Raw genomic sequence first — 17,728 nt, forward strand, 5'->3', positions numbered from 1 at the left:
GTGGAGCATGGCACAGGATGCAGCTTATCACAGATAGCAGCTGTGTGTATCAGGGGTCTCCACTTCCCTCTCCCATGCTGTTTGCTCGGCTCCCTGCCTCTCCCGTGCACGCTGTGTGAGAGGCTGGGGTAGGGGATGGATTTCAGACCCATTAACAGCTTTCCAGACTACTAAAGTCAGTGTCACGGGGCACATCCTGCTGATTCAGCAGCAGAGGGCAGTTCCTATCTCAGAGGGAAGGCGAATAAAAAAGAAATAAATCTGCTTTGCCTCAGGAACCATGAGTTGCACCTTTCAACCCTGTCTGGGTGAAATGTGGACTTAGATTACAAAACTGTACTGCTTCACTTGCATAGCTAAAGCAGTGTAATTTCTAAGCCATTAACAAAACTGTACAGATATAAATGCAGTCCCAAGCATTTACCAACCACTGAACTTCATCTGGAATAACCCTCCACAGAGCTGTGTCCACACCAGGATTTGGTGGTTTGAAAGGTTGAGGGTGGGGGGAATATTCAGGTACTCAGATCAAAACCATGAAAAACTGCTTTTGGGTTGGGGGAAAAAAGGGGGTGTGCAAAGACCATTTCTGAAGGTTTGAAATCAATCAACCATTGTTTTTTTATTTTCACTTCTCCCAAATACTCTTTCCAAATCTTAGCAAAAACATTTTCCCAGGATTATTAAAACACCAACGACATACCCAATAATATTTTGATAATAAACCTGCAGTAAAAGGCACAATGTTCTCAAGAACATCCTCTCATTGCATGAGTTGACAAAATTCCTGAATTTTGTTTTTAACTTCTCCAGGAGAATAAAGAATGATTTTTACATAAGGAATGTTTCTGTTTAAAATCTGTCCCAGGAACCTGGTGGCCTCTGTTTGCCTGTCCTGAATCACCTCCCTGTTGTGCCTGTGACCCTTGGGGCAGGGAAAAGGGCTCTGTATTTTTGGCACGGTGCTGATATCCTTCAGGGGACTGTTGGCTGAGGTGTCAGAATTGTATGAGAGCTGCGTAGGTTAAGGAGGATGTTGCAGGAACACAAAGGTGTGTCTGCACTGAGGGAAAAGGAGCTGAAAAGTAATGCAGAAGGCAAAAAATGGTTTGTGGATACTTCTGTACCTCAGGCACTCAGGAGGAGGCTGAGAAGGGAAGGAAATAAGAAAAGCAGCATATCATGAGCTGAAGACAGCAGTGACATTTTACAGCAGCTGAAGATCCCCTCCACAGTGTTTGTACTCCTTTCATGTGGTGTTATCAGAGCTCTTTGGAAGAGTTTATTATCTGAGTTCCCTCAGACAGCAAGCAGACAGCCATCCTGTGACCCACATCCTGAGTTTTACAGCCCTCCTTGTCCTGTGCCATCTGGGGTATTTATAGTGTGACCCACCACTGGGACAGCAGAGGACTTCCTTTATACTCTAAACATTACACTACAATAATAATGAGAAAATGGGACAAATGACAAGCTTTCCTGCCCAAAAAAATGTCATAACCCCCTGCCACTTCAAATGACGTGAGCTGGCCAGGTCACCACGCTCATGGCACTGTGAGTTTCAGGGCACTGGTGTTGTTGTGACTATGCTGAAAGGCTGAAGGCTGTACCTGGGCAGCACATGGAAGGAAAGTCTAAATATGCTGCAGACTAAATCACACAGGGAAGGGGTAAGAGAAGCTGAAGCTTCTGGTTAGGGTAACATCTGCAAAGTGAGCCACAGCTGGCTTGTAAATACACTGCTACAGACCATAGCATAGCACAGCACCTCAAAGAGATTTTAGAGCTTTTTTCCTTTTTTATTTTCCCCCAGGAATTTGCCTTGATCTTGATTATTGTTACAATAAGTGATCTTCTTTTAAGGGATAAAAGGAAGGAGTTGGCTTCCTTCCTTTCTGCATCATCTCCTGAGGTATCACACTTCTGCAGGCTGGTGCTAGCACCTCACTGCATAAATGGTGCAAAGGTATTCCCCAGGGGGCTGTTTTTCTCTCCCCCAAGAAAGGGACGATTTTGAGAGTTAAAATAGCTTTAAGTGAATGTGGTAACATACCATTGTTGCCCAGAAAGGTCAAACAAAGGGGCTGTGAGAGGTCAGTGGGAGAGATAAAGAAGATGAGGTGTGTGGAGAGTAAGATAAGAACTGAGGGTCTTATGTGATTATCAAGGGTCAGGCATGTGTGGGCTAGAGTGGCAAAGGATGAGTGAGCTTGTGCTTCTCCCAGTTAAAACTGGAGAGGGGGTGAAGAGAAGCAGTGCATCTGGGAGGGTTTTTGATTGGCTCAGCAAGGAAACTTCTGAGTGAGAGCTGAGCAACCTCTGCTCACCCTTAGCCATGACTACACTGTCCCACTGATGTGCTTTGCAGGCCAGGGTGGGCCTGAGCACCGACAGATTTGCTTGGCAGGAGCTCAGACTGTGTTGGCGAGCCCCAGTCCCTGTCTGGTAGCAGGAGCAGAACCTGTGCCCCCTGAAGCATGCCATGAGAGTGCTGGCCAGGGGACATCAGGGAGCAAAAGTGAGAGATAGCTCCCTGCTGGAGGGGCTGGCATCAGCCTTGATGCAGCAGAGAGGGTGGGTGGTAGCAAGTGCAGAAATGTCTCTGCTCTTATGCTTTCATTTTTCCTATAGGGCTGTGTGTGGGCTCCCCGACATAGGGCCAGCCCCTTTCTTCAAAATTTTGGGTCTCAATGGAACAAGAGAGTTTGGACCCTGGGCTTCTGCCTTTTGTAATAGCCCATTCTGTTAGGTACATTTGCAAAAAATAATGAACAACATGCTTGGATTGATTCAAGGATCAAAACTAAGGTAAAGAGTAGAAACAAAAACTCCCATGTATCAGCAATGGAAAAGAACTGCAAGCATTCTCCTACCAGCAGAAAAAATGCAGGAAAATTGGTTTCTAGACTCAGATCGGGTAGATGGTGGGATTATGCTGGACTAGAGATTTTTATACTTCAAGCAGGTGGGGAAGGAGGGGGTATAGTGAGATCAGGTTTGCTGGATGATGAAGAGGAGAGCAAAACTGCCACAATGATTTCTATCTTCAGCCTCCCCAGATCTGTCGGGTCTTTTGTTCCACATGTTTGTTGGTTATATGTGAGAGGTACTGGGATGAATCCACTGCTTCTACACAGCAGTACAGGTGAGTGTGACAGTAAGGTCTAACCTGCCTGTGAGCCAGTGACAAATGACAGAGCTGCACGTTCTAGCCATGAGCAACCTAAGTTTTGCCTGGGGGAAAAAAATTGTATTAACTTGATAACTTAGCTCTCTTGAAGTCCTATCAGTACAGATACAGAACATGCCATTCTTTACTGCAACACAGCCAAAGTAAACTATCCCAGTGCCATATCAACTTTTGCAAAGGGAGGGGAAAACACTGACATGGAGTGGAAAATGCTCTTGTGGCGTAAGTTTGGCCGGTGCACATGGCTGGGTGCCGGGCAGTAAAGGAGGAATCTGCCCTCGCACAGAGGCAGAACACACCCTGCAGGTAGCAAACAAACAGAACACAACCTGGAAATGAATGTCTGTGCTGGTCTGAGACAGTGTGGATATGGAAAGAAATTCTTAAAAAAAAATAAAAATCTGCACCTTGTTCTATAGACACCAGGTTTGGAAGCAGCAGACCCCTGGAGAATACTGCAGCCTTTTAACACTTCACCAATACATTTATCTTTCTTGAAGGCAGTGCAAACATCAGAGCACATGCTCCATTTTACCTCATGATAACAACATCAACAATATCACTGAGTAGTGTACTCATGCAAAATCTTTATTTGGAAAATGTCTTGTCTTGAATAATAGCACTCCTCTGGTTTACTTTTAAGCCCAGAAACAGTATTTGCATTGTGCAGGCAAAAAATACAAAGAAAATTCTTAAAATACATTCATCTTCTGATATCATATAAATAGTATTATAATTGCTTACGTCTATTTCCTCTATTTTTTTCCCACTAAATCTGCCTGTGGACTAGCGAGAGAAGAAAACCAAGGCAATGACCTAGTATTTGTTTTGGAGAAAGGCCACAGTATCTTAAAGACAATGTGGAGAATTATCTGTGTTGTATAAGGACAAAGACACATGGATACTGATTCACTGTCTAGCACACATATCCCCTTGTTTTCCAGGTCAGGAATGGCTTTCAGAATGGTTCTGATTATTTTCTCTGCTGATCCAGAGCTCTAAAGAAAGCTGAGATTGTGGCTGTTAAGGGTAGAAAGTTCCTCCTTCATTTTATAATATGTATGTTATTGTGGTTTCTCTTGGCTGGGAAATTTCATTTCTATTTCTAATCTCAGCCATGTGTCGGTCAGTTCTGATTTAAGTTCCCTTCACCCTCTCCCTGCTGTGCAGCTCTGCATGACATATTGCAAACATATTTTTCAGCATGGGTGGGAGGTAGCACTGTGGTTTGGGCTTTGCTATTGATATCAGGATTTCCCTTTTTCTTTGTTTGAAATTTTTTTCCTTGGAAATAGAATTGATGGTAAACAGGTTTCATTTAGTCCACAGGGGAGAGACAGCGAACATTTTCTTGCAAATTTGAATAAGAAATCACAATTTTCCAATTTTTCTAATTAATTCAATGATATATTCATCATCTCATGAAATCTTCAGCTTGAACCTTTATTTGGATTATGTAGAAGAATAGAAGTCTAAATTTTGTAGACTCCACTTGTAATTAAAACCCACTCCAGTAAATTAGGGCTCCAGCACTGAGGCTTATTGCCAGTGGAGGGAAATTAGGGGATTGTTTGATCCTCAACCAAGAAAATACCAATGTCTTCCAAAAGGACAGCTTCACACAAAACATTCAAAAGTCTAACAAGCTGTCAGTTCTCTCCATTCCTTTTAGCACTGTTTTGTCTGTCTTCTTTGAGCTGAAGGCTCCTGCCAATTAAAGATTCATTTCTCACATATACTTGCCTATCAGATTTTGAAGTTGGACAAAAGGACCCACTTAGCAATTGCAAGAACTGTTATAATTTAAAATGCAAGAACATCGGATTTCTGCATTTCTTCTAATCACTCCACTGTTTGTTTTTTGTCCTTTGAAAAAAGGCAGTGAAGAACATATCAACATTTTAACCCAAAGAGAGGGACAAGCACTATAAAACTAATCTTTGGCTGGCTGTCTATGTGGAAAAGGCAATAGAATGTTGACTCTACTTATTTATATTGATTTGTGATACTAAACAGAAATATTTTGCAAAATTCCAATATTTATCCTTAAATAAGCTTTGATAGGAATGATTATTTTTTAAGGGTGAGAGGTTAATTCTGTGACTTTACAAATTTAAGCATTGCTGTCCTTCCTGTTTTCCTGGAATCATTGGATGTTTCAGTACAAAGACTTGCTCCCCACATCAGGAGCTGAGCCAAGGAAACTTGATGGTTTTGATACATGATGCAGGTGTTTTCAATAAAGACAAACCTGTGGTATGAAATACAACAGCCCTTCTTATGCCTGGGGAAGGCTTCTTGAGTTAATATCCGATGAGTGATGCATGGTCAGGTGCACTGTATCACAGGGCATTTCTGTCACCGGAGGTCTCAGGTCATTCAGAGGCATTTCCCTCCTCTGCCTTCCCATCCCCTCCTGTGGCTGTGGTGGTGGTGGCACTTCAAAAACTGAAGAGCTCTGCTCAGACCTCACTTTCTCTAGTTCCAGACGACTCTAGCAAGGAGGATGGCGTGGGGCCCGCCAGCAGCGATTCTTCAGGGAAACCAACTTCCCGCTGGCGCTCGGGAACCGCAGGAGGGAGCGCGCTGCCCTCCCAGATGCGCCGCCCCCGGACAGAGCCCGGCCCCGCTCCCCATCCCAGCCCCGATCCTAGTCCCGCTCCCCATCCTAGCCCAGCTTCCCATCCCAGACCCGATCCCAGTCCCGCTCCCCATCCCAGTCCCGCTCCCCGTCCCAGTCCCGATCCCAGCCCCGCTCCCCATCCCGGCCCCGATCCCAGCCCCGCTCCCCATCCCGGCCCCGATTCCAGTCCCGCTCCCCATCCCAGCCCCGATTCCAGTCCCGCTCCCCATCCCAGCCCGATCCCAGTCCCGCTCCCCATCCCAGCCCCGATCCCAGTCCCGCTCCCCATCCCAGTCTCGGTCCCCCCGCCTCTGCCGCACCGGGAGTGGCCGTTCTGCCCCGTTCGCGGGGCTCGGGCCGTTTGGCAGCCCCGGAGTTCACGGGTGGCTTCTCTTCCTCATATAGGAGATAGGAGCCTGGAATGTCGTGTTCGATTTTATTTCCCTGCCACCAGCCGCTGTTACTGATACCAGCCCCTCAGGATGTGACTGTCCCTTCTGGATTTCAACAGGGTAAAGGGAAGGAGTTGGCAGGTCCTCTTTAGCCGTCCAGGTCCTGAGTGTCCCCATTAAACTTTTTTTTAAATGTAAGGACCAGTCAGGTTTGGGGGGGGGGGGGGGGTTTGCATGAATTTCTGAGGTTGCTCATGAAAACAGTATCTTCCCCCAGCTTCAGCTTCCTCAGCTATAACAGCATAGGAGCAGCATGAGCTGGATACACAGCACGTTGTAAAACACAATTTTTGAGGTCTAGCTCTGCTCTTCCCCCTAGAATAAAGGCAGAGTTCCTCACTTTTCACTGTGCTTGCATTGCACGAGGCACTGGAGCAGCCTGCTGCATGCTCCACCTCTGCACCCGCTCAGCCCTGAGCTCCTGCTGCTGCCATTACCAGTGAGGGCTGTTGCCAAGACAGTTTTATGGACCTACTGAGACAGGCACTGGCAATCCCCATTTACTGGTTTTTAACCATGTCTGGCATAAAAGGAGCTCTCTGTTGACTGCAAACTGACAAAAGGCTTCTGGAAAGGTGGTTCAGCTATGGTACAATACAGTCCATTCCAATAGCTGACTCATGGCATTGACACTGCAGAAACAGAGACAGAATTGCAGAGAAAACTGTACCCTATGGATTTCTCAGTTGTCTGTATCATATTATCAAATGAAACTACCAATGCTGTTAGAGGAATACACCATTTCTGCTCCTTCATCCACTGGTCAGTCACACACTACTGCAAAACAAAGCTTACCCACTTTTTAGGTTTTCTTTTTTTGGTTTTCATCAATAAAACTTTGTCTGCAATATTGTTAATACTAGTGCCTCTTGCCACTTCTGCAATATTGTTAATACTAGTGCCTCTTGCCACTTCTTCTTTTTTTTTTTTTTTTTAAAGATCTTGGATGTTTGTGTGCTTTGGAAAAGTAATTACTTGATATAACTGATGAAACAGACACATTGCAGAATCAATAAACCTATTCCTATCAGAAGAAAATAAAGTGCACAGAACACTTCTGTTCCCTGTAGACATAAACAGAAGGTAATAGCAATGCTTGTATGGGACAATTTACAGTTCTTCTGCAATCAAGGTTAAACTAAAACTTTCAATTAATTGCTATGCATCTCAGCTTCACTGGTTAGTAGGAAGATGATAGTGGATGAAGTTCTTTCAGAACTGTTTTTTTATGGGCAGGATTCAGGTGGGGAGGCATTGGGGGGAGAAACATGTTTTCTAGCTATCTACAAGTCCCTGGATGTCCTAGATGGTGATGAAGAGAGGTGAATATAGTAAGAGTGGTAGGAACAGTTTGTCAACAAGTATTGCTACACAGCATATGCAAGAGTTAATAAAATAAATTATACACCACATTTTCTTTTCAAGCAAGCTTTAAATAGTCCATATGTAACAGAATCATGTGTTACAGACAAGAAACTCTTGCTGCCAAAACACAGGATGAGTGTTTTTCCCGATCGTTCTTTCCAAATTACAGACTTAGGAAAAAATATTTCAAGAAATTACAAGATTTTAAAAAATAAAATTATGCTAAAACCCAGAAAAGGCCAAGAGAATAGACTGGTGAAGTACATGAACAAGTCATCAGAAAAATGTTAGTACACAGGTACTTACAAAAAACTTACAGGAATTGACATAAAGGCTTTTAAGACACAGATAATTAGCAGGCTAATTCAGGATCAAAGGGCAGAATGCATAGGCTTTATTATAAATTCTGTAATTCATGCATTTGTGTGTGCAGATAAAATATATTTAAAGCCATGTATTTAAATGCCATCAAAAAGACACTTGAACTTCTCCCCACCAACACCTGGTGGCTTCAGGGAAGAAGAACCCAGTTTTACTTACTTTTGTGCACTGGCCTAATCCAAACTCATAATCTGTAAAAGGGAACAAAGTATAAGAAAGCAAGCAGGCATTTTATCTGAGCCACTCGGCAACACTGGGACAAAGATCCAAACCCACTTTTTGGTAATCAGCGTCCCTGGAATGGAATGGCAGCAGCACCAGCCTGGAGAGTTCTCAGTGTGTTTCAGAAAGTGGCTCCAAGAAGAACAATCCAATGGTTGAGTGGGAAAAATTAGAAATTAACCCTGTGGTAAATAGATAGATGGATAGAGGGATAGATTGATGGATAGATAGATAGATAGATAGATAGATAGATAGATAGATGGCTTTTTTTCAGAGCAAAATAAGGTAGCACTACCAAGTAAGTGGCAATATGGTGTGTGCATTAAGATATATAAGTGAAATCTGCTTGGGGCACCTTCACTCAAAGGAATAAGTCTTCTTAAAATATAATTATAATAATAATTATAATAATAATAATACTTCTTTATACTTGCCACTTGTTAGCAATTGTTTACATCGTAGAAAAATAGATAGTATTCTGTAACAAGAAATATAGTTACTTTGTTAAAATGGGCTATTTTAAACCAGCTACTATTCTTTCATATAAAGAATTTCTAAACAGCAAAACAAAAACAGGTAATACTGAGTGCAAAACAGCCAGTGGTATACTTTGCATTGGTTTGAAACATAGTTGCCAGCTACTATAATTACATGTTCTGTACACTGTACTACAAAAGTCTTCCATCTTTTAGAAGCTTTTGGGTTTTGTTTTTCTTCTTTACAGGTGGCAAGTAAGTATTTAATCCAAGTAAATTCAAACTCTGGAAGTCAGAGAGAATTTCACAATCAGTCTTTGCTACCATTCTTTCACATTCCTTCCCCCACACAGTGCAGCAGCACTTCCTACTTATGGCCAAAAATCCCTTAAGTTAAACAAAGTTTAGAATGTAGATACTTAGAAGTATAGCTTATAGATTCACATTCTTTTAAAAATAATTTCACAAATTTCCCACGTTTACATTTACACCAATGTAACACCTCACTTGATGCGTTTCATTATCCTTGCTAAAGACTGAAATAAAGTTCAGATGAAAACTCTTTGCCAACGGTAGGTATTGTCTTAAACACTACAAAGCCAGATTGTTCCAATGTAGAAGTCATTTTTCTGTGATCTCCACAACAGTCTCAGACATGAATAGCTAATTCCTAGTGGCAGTGGTAAAGGCATTATCAGTACACCATGAACATCACAAATGGAGACAATTTCCAAATGTTAAAGAACAAAAACCAAACAAAAAGCACCCAGAAAAAAATCAGTGAAACATTCTTAGTAGAGCAGAAATTTCTCTATTCTCCTCTTCATTAATCTCACACCTTTTCAACTTTGGTGGGGTCATATGTATCTGGAAAAAACCAAGAAAACACTATTAATAATGTATTGTGAAATCTATTCAATATTTCTGGCTGTGAAAATGACACATCTTTTCCCTAGCTTTTATTTAAAAAAGGAGAGCTGATAAAGCTTGCTGCATTAAAGATACATATCACATTCCTGACCCAAATTCTGTGCTTTTACCACCATAATTCAGGAACAACTCTGACCAAATGCATGAAGATAGAATTTGGGAAGGCCTTAGGTAGGTAGGAACAAGCACACTGAATGCTAAGTGATTGCTTCCAGTTTTCAGGTGCTTTGACAGGAAGAAAAAGACAACATTTTCTCCCCCTTGTACTGAACACTAAGGACTAGTAAATGCTTTAAGCATCCCAGCAGGGTGTGTAAGGCAGGCTGAAGGAGTGATTGTGCCATGCAGTCGTCAGGGTCTTTTCATTTGATTGCAAATCCTTCATTTCAGATTAATTCAACAGAAAACAGGAAAGCACAGCTGCATTGCATCACTATGGTTAGTCTGTCTTGCTTCAGTCTGCAAAACTGCAGCTCATGTTCCAGCCTTATTCACTAAAGCACTGGAATGGCTTGCTAACACTCTTCACTTCCAGCCTCCCTCCTGCCAGTTCACAGGACATACCATAGGCTGGTTTTCCTTTTCCCAAATCCCTGAGGACACTCTTCTATGAGATTTCTTAATTGGATTTATCCCACTGCTGGCCACGTAGTGAGCAGACATGAGCCTTTTCCTTCACCCTTGTCACTCTGGGACAGGATTGCAACGAAAAGGCTTTGCCCTGTGAGCTCTGCCTGCCCAGTGCCATCATGCAGACACCTGGCTTGCCCTTGATGTGCACGGTCATGGCGTGTAGGAGCCAGGGCTACCTAGAGAGGAGTCTGCAGGCACAGAGGGGCCAGACAAACCGGCACTGCAGCCGTGCTGCCGCGTGCTGCTTCTGCTCTTACACAACCTGGGAATCTGTGCTAACCTTAAACGTCCCTCCCGTAGGCTGTACTCCCACTGCACTCACATTTAAACAGCTGAGCATGAAAATAATTCCACACACAAATATCACACTTTGGAGTAAAACATTTATCCTCGGGACTTTCGTGTTGATGTGAGTAAATGTCTTCATTCGAACATAAAAAGCATAAAAATCCTCCAGGGAAATTTTTGCTCCTATATGCAAGTGTCCATCTGCTACATCCACACTCACGTCAAGGGGGAACTGGCTAAGAAAGGATTTCTGGATTTGGCCCCAGTGGGTGGATTTGTGTTGCAGAATCTTTTATCACTTCTCTTGCCCACCCTCCTGGAGCTGCTAGTCCAGCCAAGAAACAAGTCTGTGCCAGCAACACCTATGATTTCTGCTATGTCTTTTCTGGTATTTCCAAACAGACACCACATGATTGCAAAAAATCAACAGAAATAAAGTTTTTGAGGGCTAGTGTTCTCTAGGATAATGCTGCATCCTTTTAAGCTTAATGCACTGATGGTGTATGAAGATGCCTCTAAAGCCGTAACATTTTTTTTAATCATAAATATTTTGCCATCTAAGCTGTTAAAACATAAAATTCTGAAGTGTTCTGTGACAGGTTGACCTAAGAATAAAAATGGATTTGCATTTCAGAAACCTGATTTTCCTAAGACCAGACATATTCACATTAACAGAATTCCCCACAAAATTTCAGGTGCTCACTGTTTCAGGGAGTGGCAAGACAGGGGTGGGGAGGAAGGGAGAAAGCCAGGCCACAAGACATGGAGCCTCTGCATGGCTCAGTATGTTCCCCGAAAACTTACCCATGCCCTCAGCACCTAAACCAAGGACACAAAAGTGCCAGACTGACAGGCCAGGTCACCCTTTTGAGGGGGACAGACATTGGAGTTCTAGCACTGATCTAGAAATGCTTATTCAAAATTTGGTTAAGCTCATTTGAAATGCTCTCTACAGAAACAAAGCCAGATTAGCAGACTCATGTCTCCAAACAGCAAAGGAGAAAAGACATCCAATGCATTTGGGAACACTTAGAGATGTTCTCCTAATGGCAGTATTTGCATAGTAAGATGAGCTTGCACTCAGTTTTGGCAGGGCTCTTGCTCTGAGATGACTGTTCGTCTGCCAAGCAACATTATACATGTGAAAGCCTGTTTCTGCTAAGGGCTGCAGCCTCTGTGACAGGCCCAGTCTGCAATTATAAGTCTAACATCACCCTACCTTGCTCCAAATAGAGTGGCCTTTTAGAATGGAATATCTGCTCTTTGAAAACAATAAATACAATGCTTTTTCAGGATTAATTCTCATTTGGGCTTTCAATGGTACCAATAAGCTATTGTGAAAATTGGAGTGAGATTTAAAAGAGGAAGACACAACATCAGGCCTTCTTACAAATATGAATCTACAGTCACCCTGTAAGGTGAAGCTTTTGGGGCCAGCAACAAATCAGGGTCTCTTGGGATGGGAAGAGGCCAGAAGCCACCTGCCCACCCCATGTGTGTCACCCTGGACATGCACAGCAGGAAGGGACATTCATGCCATCCAAACATGGGGAGGGCTGTTATGGCTGAGAGGGAGCTGCTGCAGTGAGAACACACTGCAGAATATAAGCCTGGCATTGTCAGCAAGAGGGATAAATTTAGACCTAATTTACTGCAGAATAACTCTCCAATAAAACACACACAATCTGTTTTGATACATCCCTGAAGTCATGTCACCACAACAGTTATTTTCTTCACTCCAGCAGAAACCCCAAGGGAGGAAAGCATATGAAATGCATGTGGGGCAGACCAGACCTGATGGGTACAAGAAAGCTGAATCAGTCTGTTTGAAAAATCTGGTCTGGAGAAATACAGTTCAGAGCAGAGAGAGACAAAGATGTGGCATACAGAAAAAGACATGGAGAGAAAGGCTTCAAGGCTGTAGGAGTCAATACTTAGAACTCATACAAGCATTTCTTTTCAGTTGGAATTGCGTAAGTCCAGTTTAAAGTATACCTAATTTAATTTCAGTCCCTCTGTACTGGAAAACTGAATAGATTTTTATCAATAAGGTTAAATGAATAACCTGTGCAGATTTCAAGGCAAAGTGTCAACTGTAACAGAAAGGATGGAAAAAGGAAGGAGGAGATTAATACTAATTTAACAGCTTTCACACTCTATGTTTGCTCACTCCAATTTATTTAATGGACTAGGCAGGTGGCCTGGGAGATTTATCCCTTTACACAGGTCTATAGCAACAACTGATTTTCAGTTGTTAAAAAAATGCTAAATGAAAACTGTTTCAGAGAGGGAACTGCTCATGTTACTTTGGGGATGCATATGGACTACACAAGTTTACATGTTTTAGAGAGAGATCAGAAACACCAAAAAACAGTAAAAAAAAAAAAAAAAAAGGTGTTCACTGAAATAGTCAACTTTCCATGTGTCCTGGGGTTAATAGTTGTTCTCAACATCTGATCTGGAAAATATTCATGAGAGAGAGAGAATTTCCAGGCCCCTCTATGCAGCCATTTCCCAGAGGCTTCACAGAAGAACATCAGATTTTTATTTTTAGTTTCTTCTGAACTATGATATGGTATGTGTCTACTTAAGTATTAGAGAAGGAAAAAAATTGGCATTCAAGGAACAGCTATGATTAAATGACCACACGTTCCCAAACACTGGCATTAGAGTGACTGTCTTTGAACTCCACTGTTTGAGCCTGGCCATTCCCTGAAACAATTAGACAGAGATAAGACCTTAGGGAGCACTCCAGTCTCTGTGAATGAATTTCTGTATCACAAGTGAGTTTTACAGTAACAATTCCTAAAACGGGAACAGAGAACACTCATCTTTTCCACAAGGAGAGCAAAGTGGGTGGCTCCCAGATGAGGATAGTACCACCTACAGCCTGTTACTATTTGAGCAGCATTACGTGGGCATAAGCAAACCGATCATGCCCATTACATAAGAAACGAGTACCCATCTGGATCTCCCATAACTGTTACTTACCTAACGAAAAATCTCTGTCGATCTTCTTCTTGTCCATTCCACCTAAACATCCATTTTCACTGAGAGAGATGACACGCTTGGAAACAGCCCCTGAGCTTGCCAGTTTGCTTCCTCTCTCCTCTGGTACCTTCGACAGCTTCTCCTCATCCACCTCCTCTCCTGAGTCTGCACTCTTAATGCTCAGGCGTCTCATGCGCGACACAGAGTCAACTTCCTTCATGCGCACCAAGCGATCCATGGCAGTCCGGCTGGGTGGGGACGTGAGCTTGCCTTGGAGTGTCTCTATCACTTTGGAGGTGCTCCTCACTCTCTTTTCTGAATGCTGATAAGCAGCTGACTTGCAAACCAAGTTTTGGTCCTCACCTTGGCTGGGACTCACAGGCTGTTCAAGAGCTTGCTCAGTTACCAGTGGTTTAGCATTGGCTTCCTGGAGAGTGGCCTGGCTTTCAAAAGGGTATAAAGATCGCCCTCCCGCTCTGACAAAGAGAGCACTCTCTGTCCAGCCACACTTTCGTCTGCCTTCATAAGAATCTTCCTTTTTTCCTTCTTTGTTACTTACTGTGTTCCCTATTGCTGATGACTCAAAGTCCTGAGCACTGTTTGAAGGGCTAGTGCCTGGGTGGGGCCCAGCACGGTCATCCGGAAGGAGAGATTCCACTGCTATATCTATACCTAAAATTCTTGCAGCTCTTGCCTGCAATGACTCATTCACAGGGATTTCCACTGCATTTGCATCTGAAGAGTGATCAGAGTTGTTAGCACCAGATTCTGGGGCCACATCAAGTCCTACTGACCTCAAATCTGGCTCAGAGCACCTTTGGTTCCTCTTTGTTAGTGACAAGCATACTCCTGACCCTCTCTCTAATACCCTATCATTTGTGGGAGTTGCACATTTGCTCAGTTTAACAAAGTCTAGGTAATTTTGGTCTTCACTCATCTCCTGCAAGACAGGGTTATTGAAAGGATTACTGTGACATGAACTACTTGAGCTACTGGACAAAACTCTTCTGATAGGGCTCTCATGAATTGGCTGTTTGCTTGTTCTGCTCTTGGCTTCCCCCATCCCCATTTCTATCAGTCTTCCATCTGCTGGCCTGACTCCTTCACTGCTCCCTCCTGGCTTTGAAAAGCCTTGAGAGCCAGCACATCTTAGCTCGCCACCATGCTCTGTCCCCATGCTCCAACTTTCAGACTTACTTTTAACCCTTCCTGGCCTAATTACAGGCACCTCTGGCACAACCATTTCTGTACTTTTAACCCTTCCTGGCCTAATTACAGGCACCTCTGGCACAACCATTTCTGATTTCCCACCATGTTTTAGCTCCTGGCTTGATTTCTCATTTCTGGACTCACTCCTGTGCATAAAGGCACCTGCCTGCAGAGGAGCTGCAGCACTTTCCAAATCTTCTTCACTGCTTGTGCTCTCCTCCTGCCCTTGCAGCTCCTTGTTAAAACTTTCTAGCTCACTTATTGCATCCCAGGGACGGCGACTTACAGGTTTCAACAGGAACTGCCCAAATGGTTCTGTACTGTTGCAGGGAGCACCTGGTTCTCCCTTAACTACATCTCCCTTGGAAAGAAGGCCATTTTCCCTCTCTTGGACAGGCACAGGCTGGCTCTGGTGGGCTTTTGGGGAGGGAGACTTAAGGACTGAGGTGGCAGTCCTAGAAAATGCACTGTTGCTAGACTGGCTGAGGTGAGTCTGGCCCTTCATACTGTAACTGTTCTGTCTGCAGCTTCTCTCATCAGAAGGTGACCCTGTCTGTTTTGCCCCCACTGTGGATGTTGTACATCCTGGGAGTTTTGGAGATAGCTGCTTGCTACTATCAGGCTTCCCAGGCTTTGTACCATGGAAAAATTCTGGGCTCTCAGGTTCTTCAGAGAAACTTGTCTGCGTCTGCTGGTCTTTGTACTGATCACCTGGCCAGGAGCCAGAATATTTGAGCTCTCTGTGTTTTGTAGGCTGAATAAATCTGAGGTCATTCATTTGTTTGAACTCTTCTGGTCTCCACAGCTCTTGTTTTTGTAACTCATTTTTATTGGTCATGCTTCCTGTAAGCGCTTGTAACTCCAAGTCTGTTGAAGACATACTTAAGAGACTTTGTTCTTGCAAAGCTCCATTGTTATCAAACCTATTCTTATCAGGGCTCTGAGTTATGTTGTTGTTCCTATCTGTATCTGGCAGATTGGATTCTGATTTAACTGGGATGGATACCAAACAAAATATAGTTTCATTCATTTTTTTCTTTGAACTCTTTTTGCTCTGCATCCCAGTTCCAGGTTCAAACTTTTTCACTTTTGTAACAGTCTCACAGGTGTTGTCCATATGTGAATTTCTTACAGAAAGTTTGCCTTTCGTGTACTCTGTGCTGGCTTCGTTGCGGGGGCTGTGATTAGTTGCTCTACAATTGTCTCTTTGGTCCGGCAAGGCACAGTTTTCCTGATCTTGGATGGATGGTGCCAACCATCTGTTGCTACGCGGGGAGCTGTCGGAAGTTCTTTCTCCCTTCGCAAAACTGGACAAGTTTGATGCATCCACAAAGGCACTGTTGTACTGTACTTCAAGATTTGTCTCTTGCAAAGCACCAGAACTGGGACTACATGCATTTTCAGTGTGGTTAGAGTTGCCCTGCAGACCTTCCAGTGGTGCAATTTTAATGTGTCGTATCCGAGGATCATCAAAGGGAATGTACTGAACGGAACACAGGTGGTCAGCAGGGCGCCTTGCATGGCTTTGCTTCCCATGAGGAAAATGGTTGTCTTTGCAAGGGTCACCCCCCACTTCAAAAGTATTCATTGCTGGTCGTTGGCATGGGACAACCTGCTCTGCAGGACCCTGTGGGTCACTGCTGGCGCACGGGTTGGTTTTAGGCACTTCACTGAGGGAACGGGGGGTCACGTGTTGGTGAGGTGGGGATTTGTAAGAAGGAGGAGGTACATACACTGGGGGCTCCAAACCAGGGTCTGGAATGCCAGCATCTTGCCTTGGCTCATTGACTTTGCCTAAGTAGGAGACGGGTTCCTCTTTCTGGTAGTGGTCCTGGAAACCCACGGTTTCTGCAGGTGCCCTAGTCTGCCGCTTCAGTTCATAGGATGGAGGCTTGAGAGGTCTCCCATACTTGGGCTTCACCAGGGGAAGGACATTGCCTCCTGTTCCATGGTGCTTGGCAGGTTCCACACCCAGTCTGTTTGGGGGATAGGAGGGGGTTTTAGTGACGCTGAGTGAGTTGTTACTGTTGGTCAGGGAGGGCATTTCCACGCACCGCATGCTCTCAGGTGAAAGGACCCTTGGCAAGGACTGCGATTTCCCCCTGCTCTGGGTGCTGAGTACGTTGTCTCCCAGGGTCAGCGAATAAAGCTCTTGAAGCAGCTTCTCCCTGTCACCCTCAGACATTTGCCTCCCCACCTTTTTTGGCTGGTTCCAGCTCTCTATTTCCAGACTTTGCCATTTGCAGGCGCTGGGCATTTCACAGCTTTCCTGCAAGCCGCTTCTTCTGCCATACCCTGCACCCGAGCCCACCTTCAGCTGGTTCTCCTTGGGGTGCCGGGGTGCCCCTGGGGATGCAGCCAGGCCTTTCATCTCCACACTGGCCTTCTGGGAATAGCCCAGTAGCACACTGAAGTCCTGTCCTCGTCTTCTCCAGTAGGCCAGATCTTTATCACTCTTGGGCTGGGAAGACCGTGCTAAATGAGGCCTGTCATAAGCCCTGGAAAAAAAAGCAGTGTCAGAGGCAGTGTGCACAGGTGCCTGTTCTTTCTACCACGGGTAAGGCCATTAGGAGGTCAAATGATGAGTTATGCCAATGGGGTTTTGTGTAATCTATTTGCAACCAGATGACAATTTTAATGAGAGGATTTAAAAGTCAGTCAGTTAACATGGGTAAAGGAAGGGAAAGAAGCTCTTCTGACAGGTTGTTAGCTATGCAAAGATGTTAGAAAGAGAGGTAAATGCACACAGTTACCTGCTGTGCAAACATGCACAGCTCTCCTTGATGGACATTAGAAAATTCCCTGCCTGCAGCAGGAGGCTTGGAACTAGATGATCCTGAAGGTCCCTTCCAACACAGACCAGCCTCTGATTCTAAGATACCATTCTAACACCAGAAGTGACTGTCTTAAATTACTTCTGTATCCTGCTAAATTAAAATCTATAGATGTCAAGGAGACTACTGTGGTA

The 17,728-nt window shown here is 44.1% G+C and overlaps 1 protein-coding gene across 3 annotated transcripts in view; it reads right to left on the reverse strand.

The window, feature by feature from the left end:
- Positions 1 to 7,677: 7,677 nt before the first annotated feature.
- The window catches only part of JCAD (junctional cadherin 5 associated), a 59,744-nt gene continuing 49,693 nt past the window's right edge, over positions 7,678 to 17,728 (reverse strand). For all 3 annotated transcript variants that reach the window (XM_058825126.1, XM_058825116.1, XM_058825133.1), the window contains 2 exons: positions 13,552 to 17,258; positions 7,678 to 9,576 (listed from right to left, as the gene is read on the reverse strand). In XM_058825126.1, coding sequence (XP_058681109.1) covers positions 9,542 to 9,576; positions 13,552 to 17,258 — 3,742 coding nt within the window. In that variant the 3' untranslated portion in view covers positions 7,678 to 9,541. The remainder of the gene's footprint in view (positions 9,577 to 13,551; positions 17,259 to 17,728) is intronic.

Source organism: Ammospiza caudacuta, chromosome 1 (assembly GCF_027887145.1).
Source record: "Ammospiza caudacuta isolate bAmmCau1 chromosome 1, bAmmCau1.pri, whole genome shotgun sequence".
Classification (NCBI taxonomy): Eukaryota; Metazoa; Chordata; class Aves; order Passeriformes; family Passerellidae; genus Ammospiza; species Ammospiza caudacuta.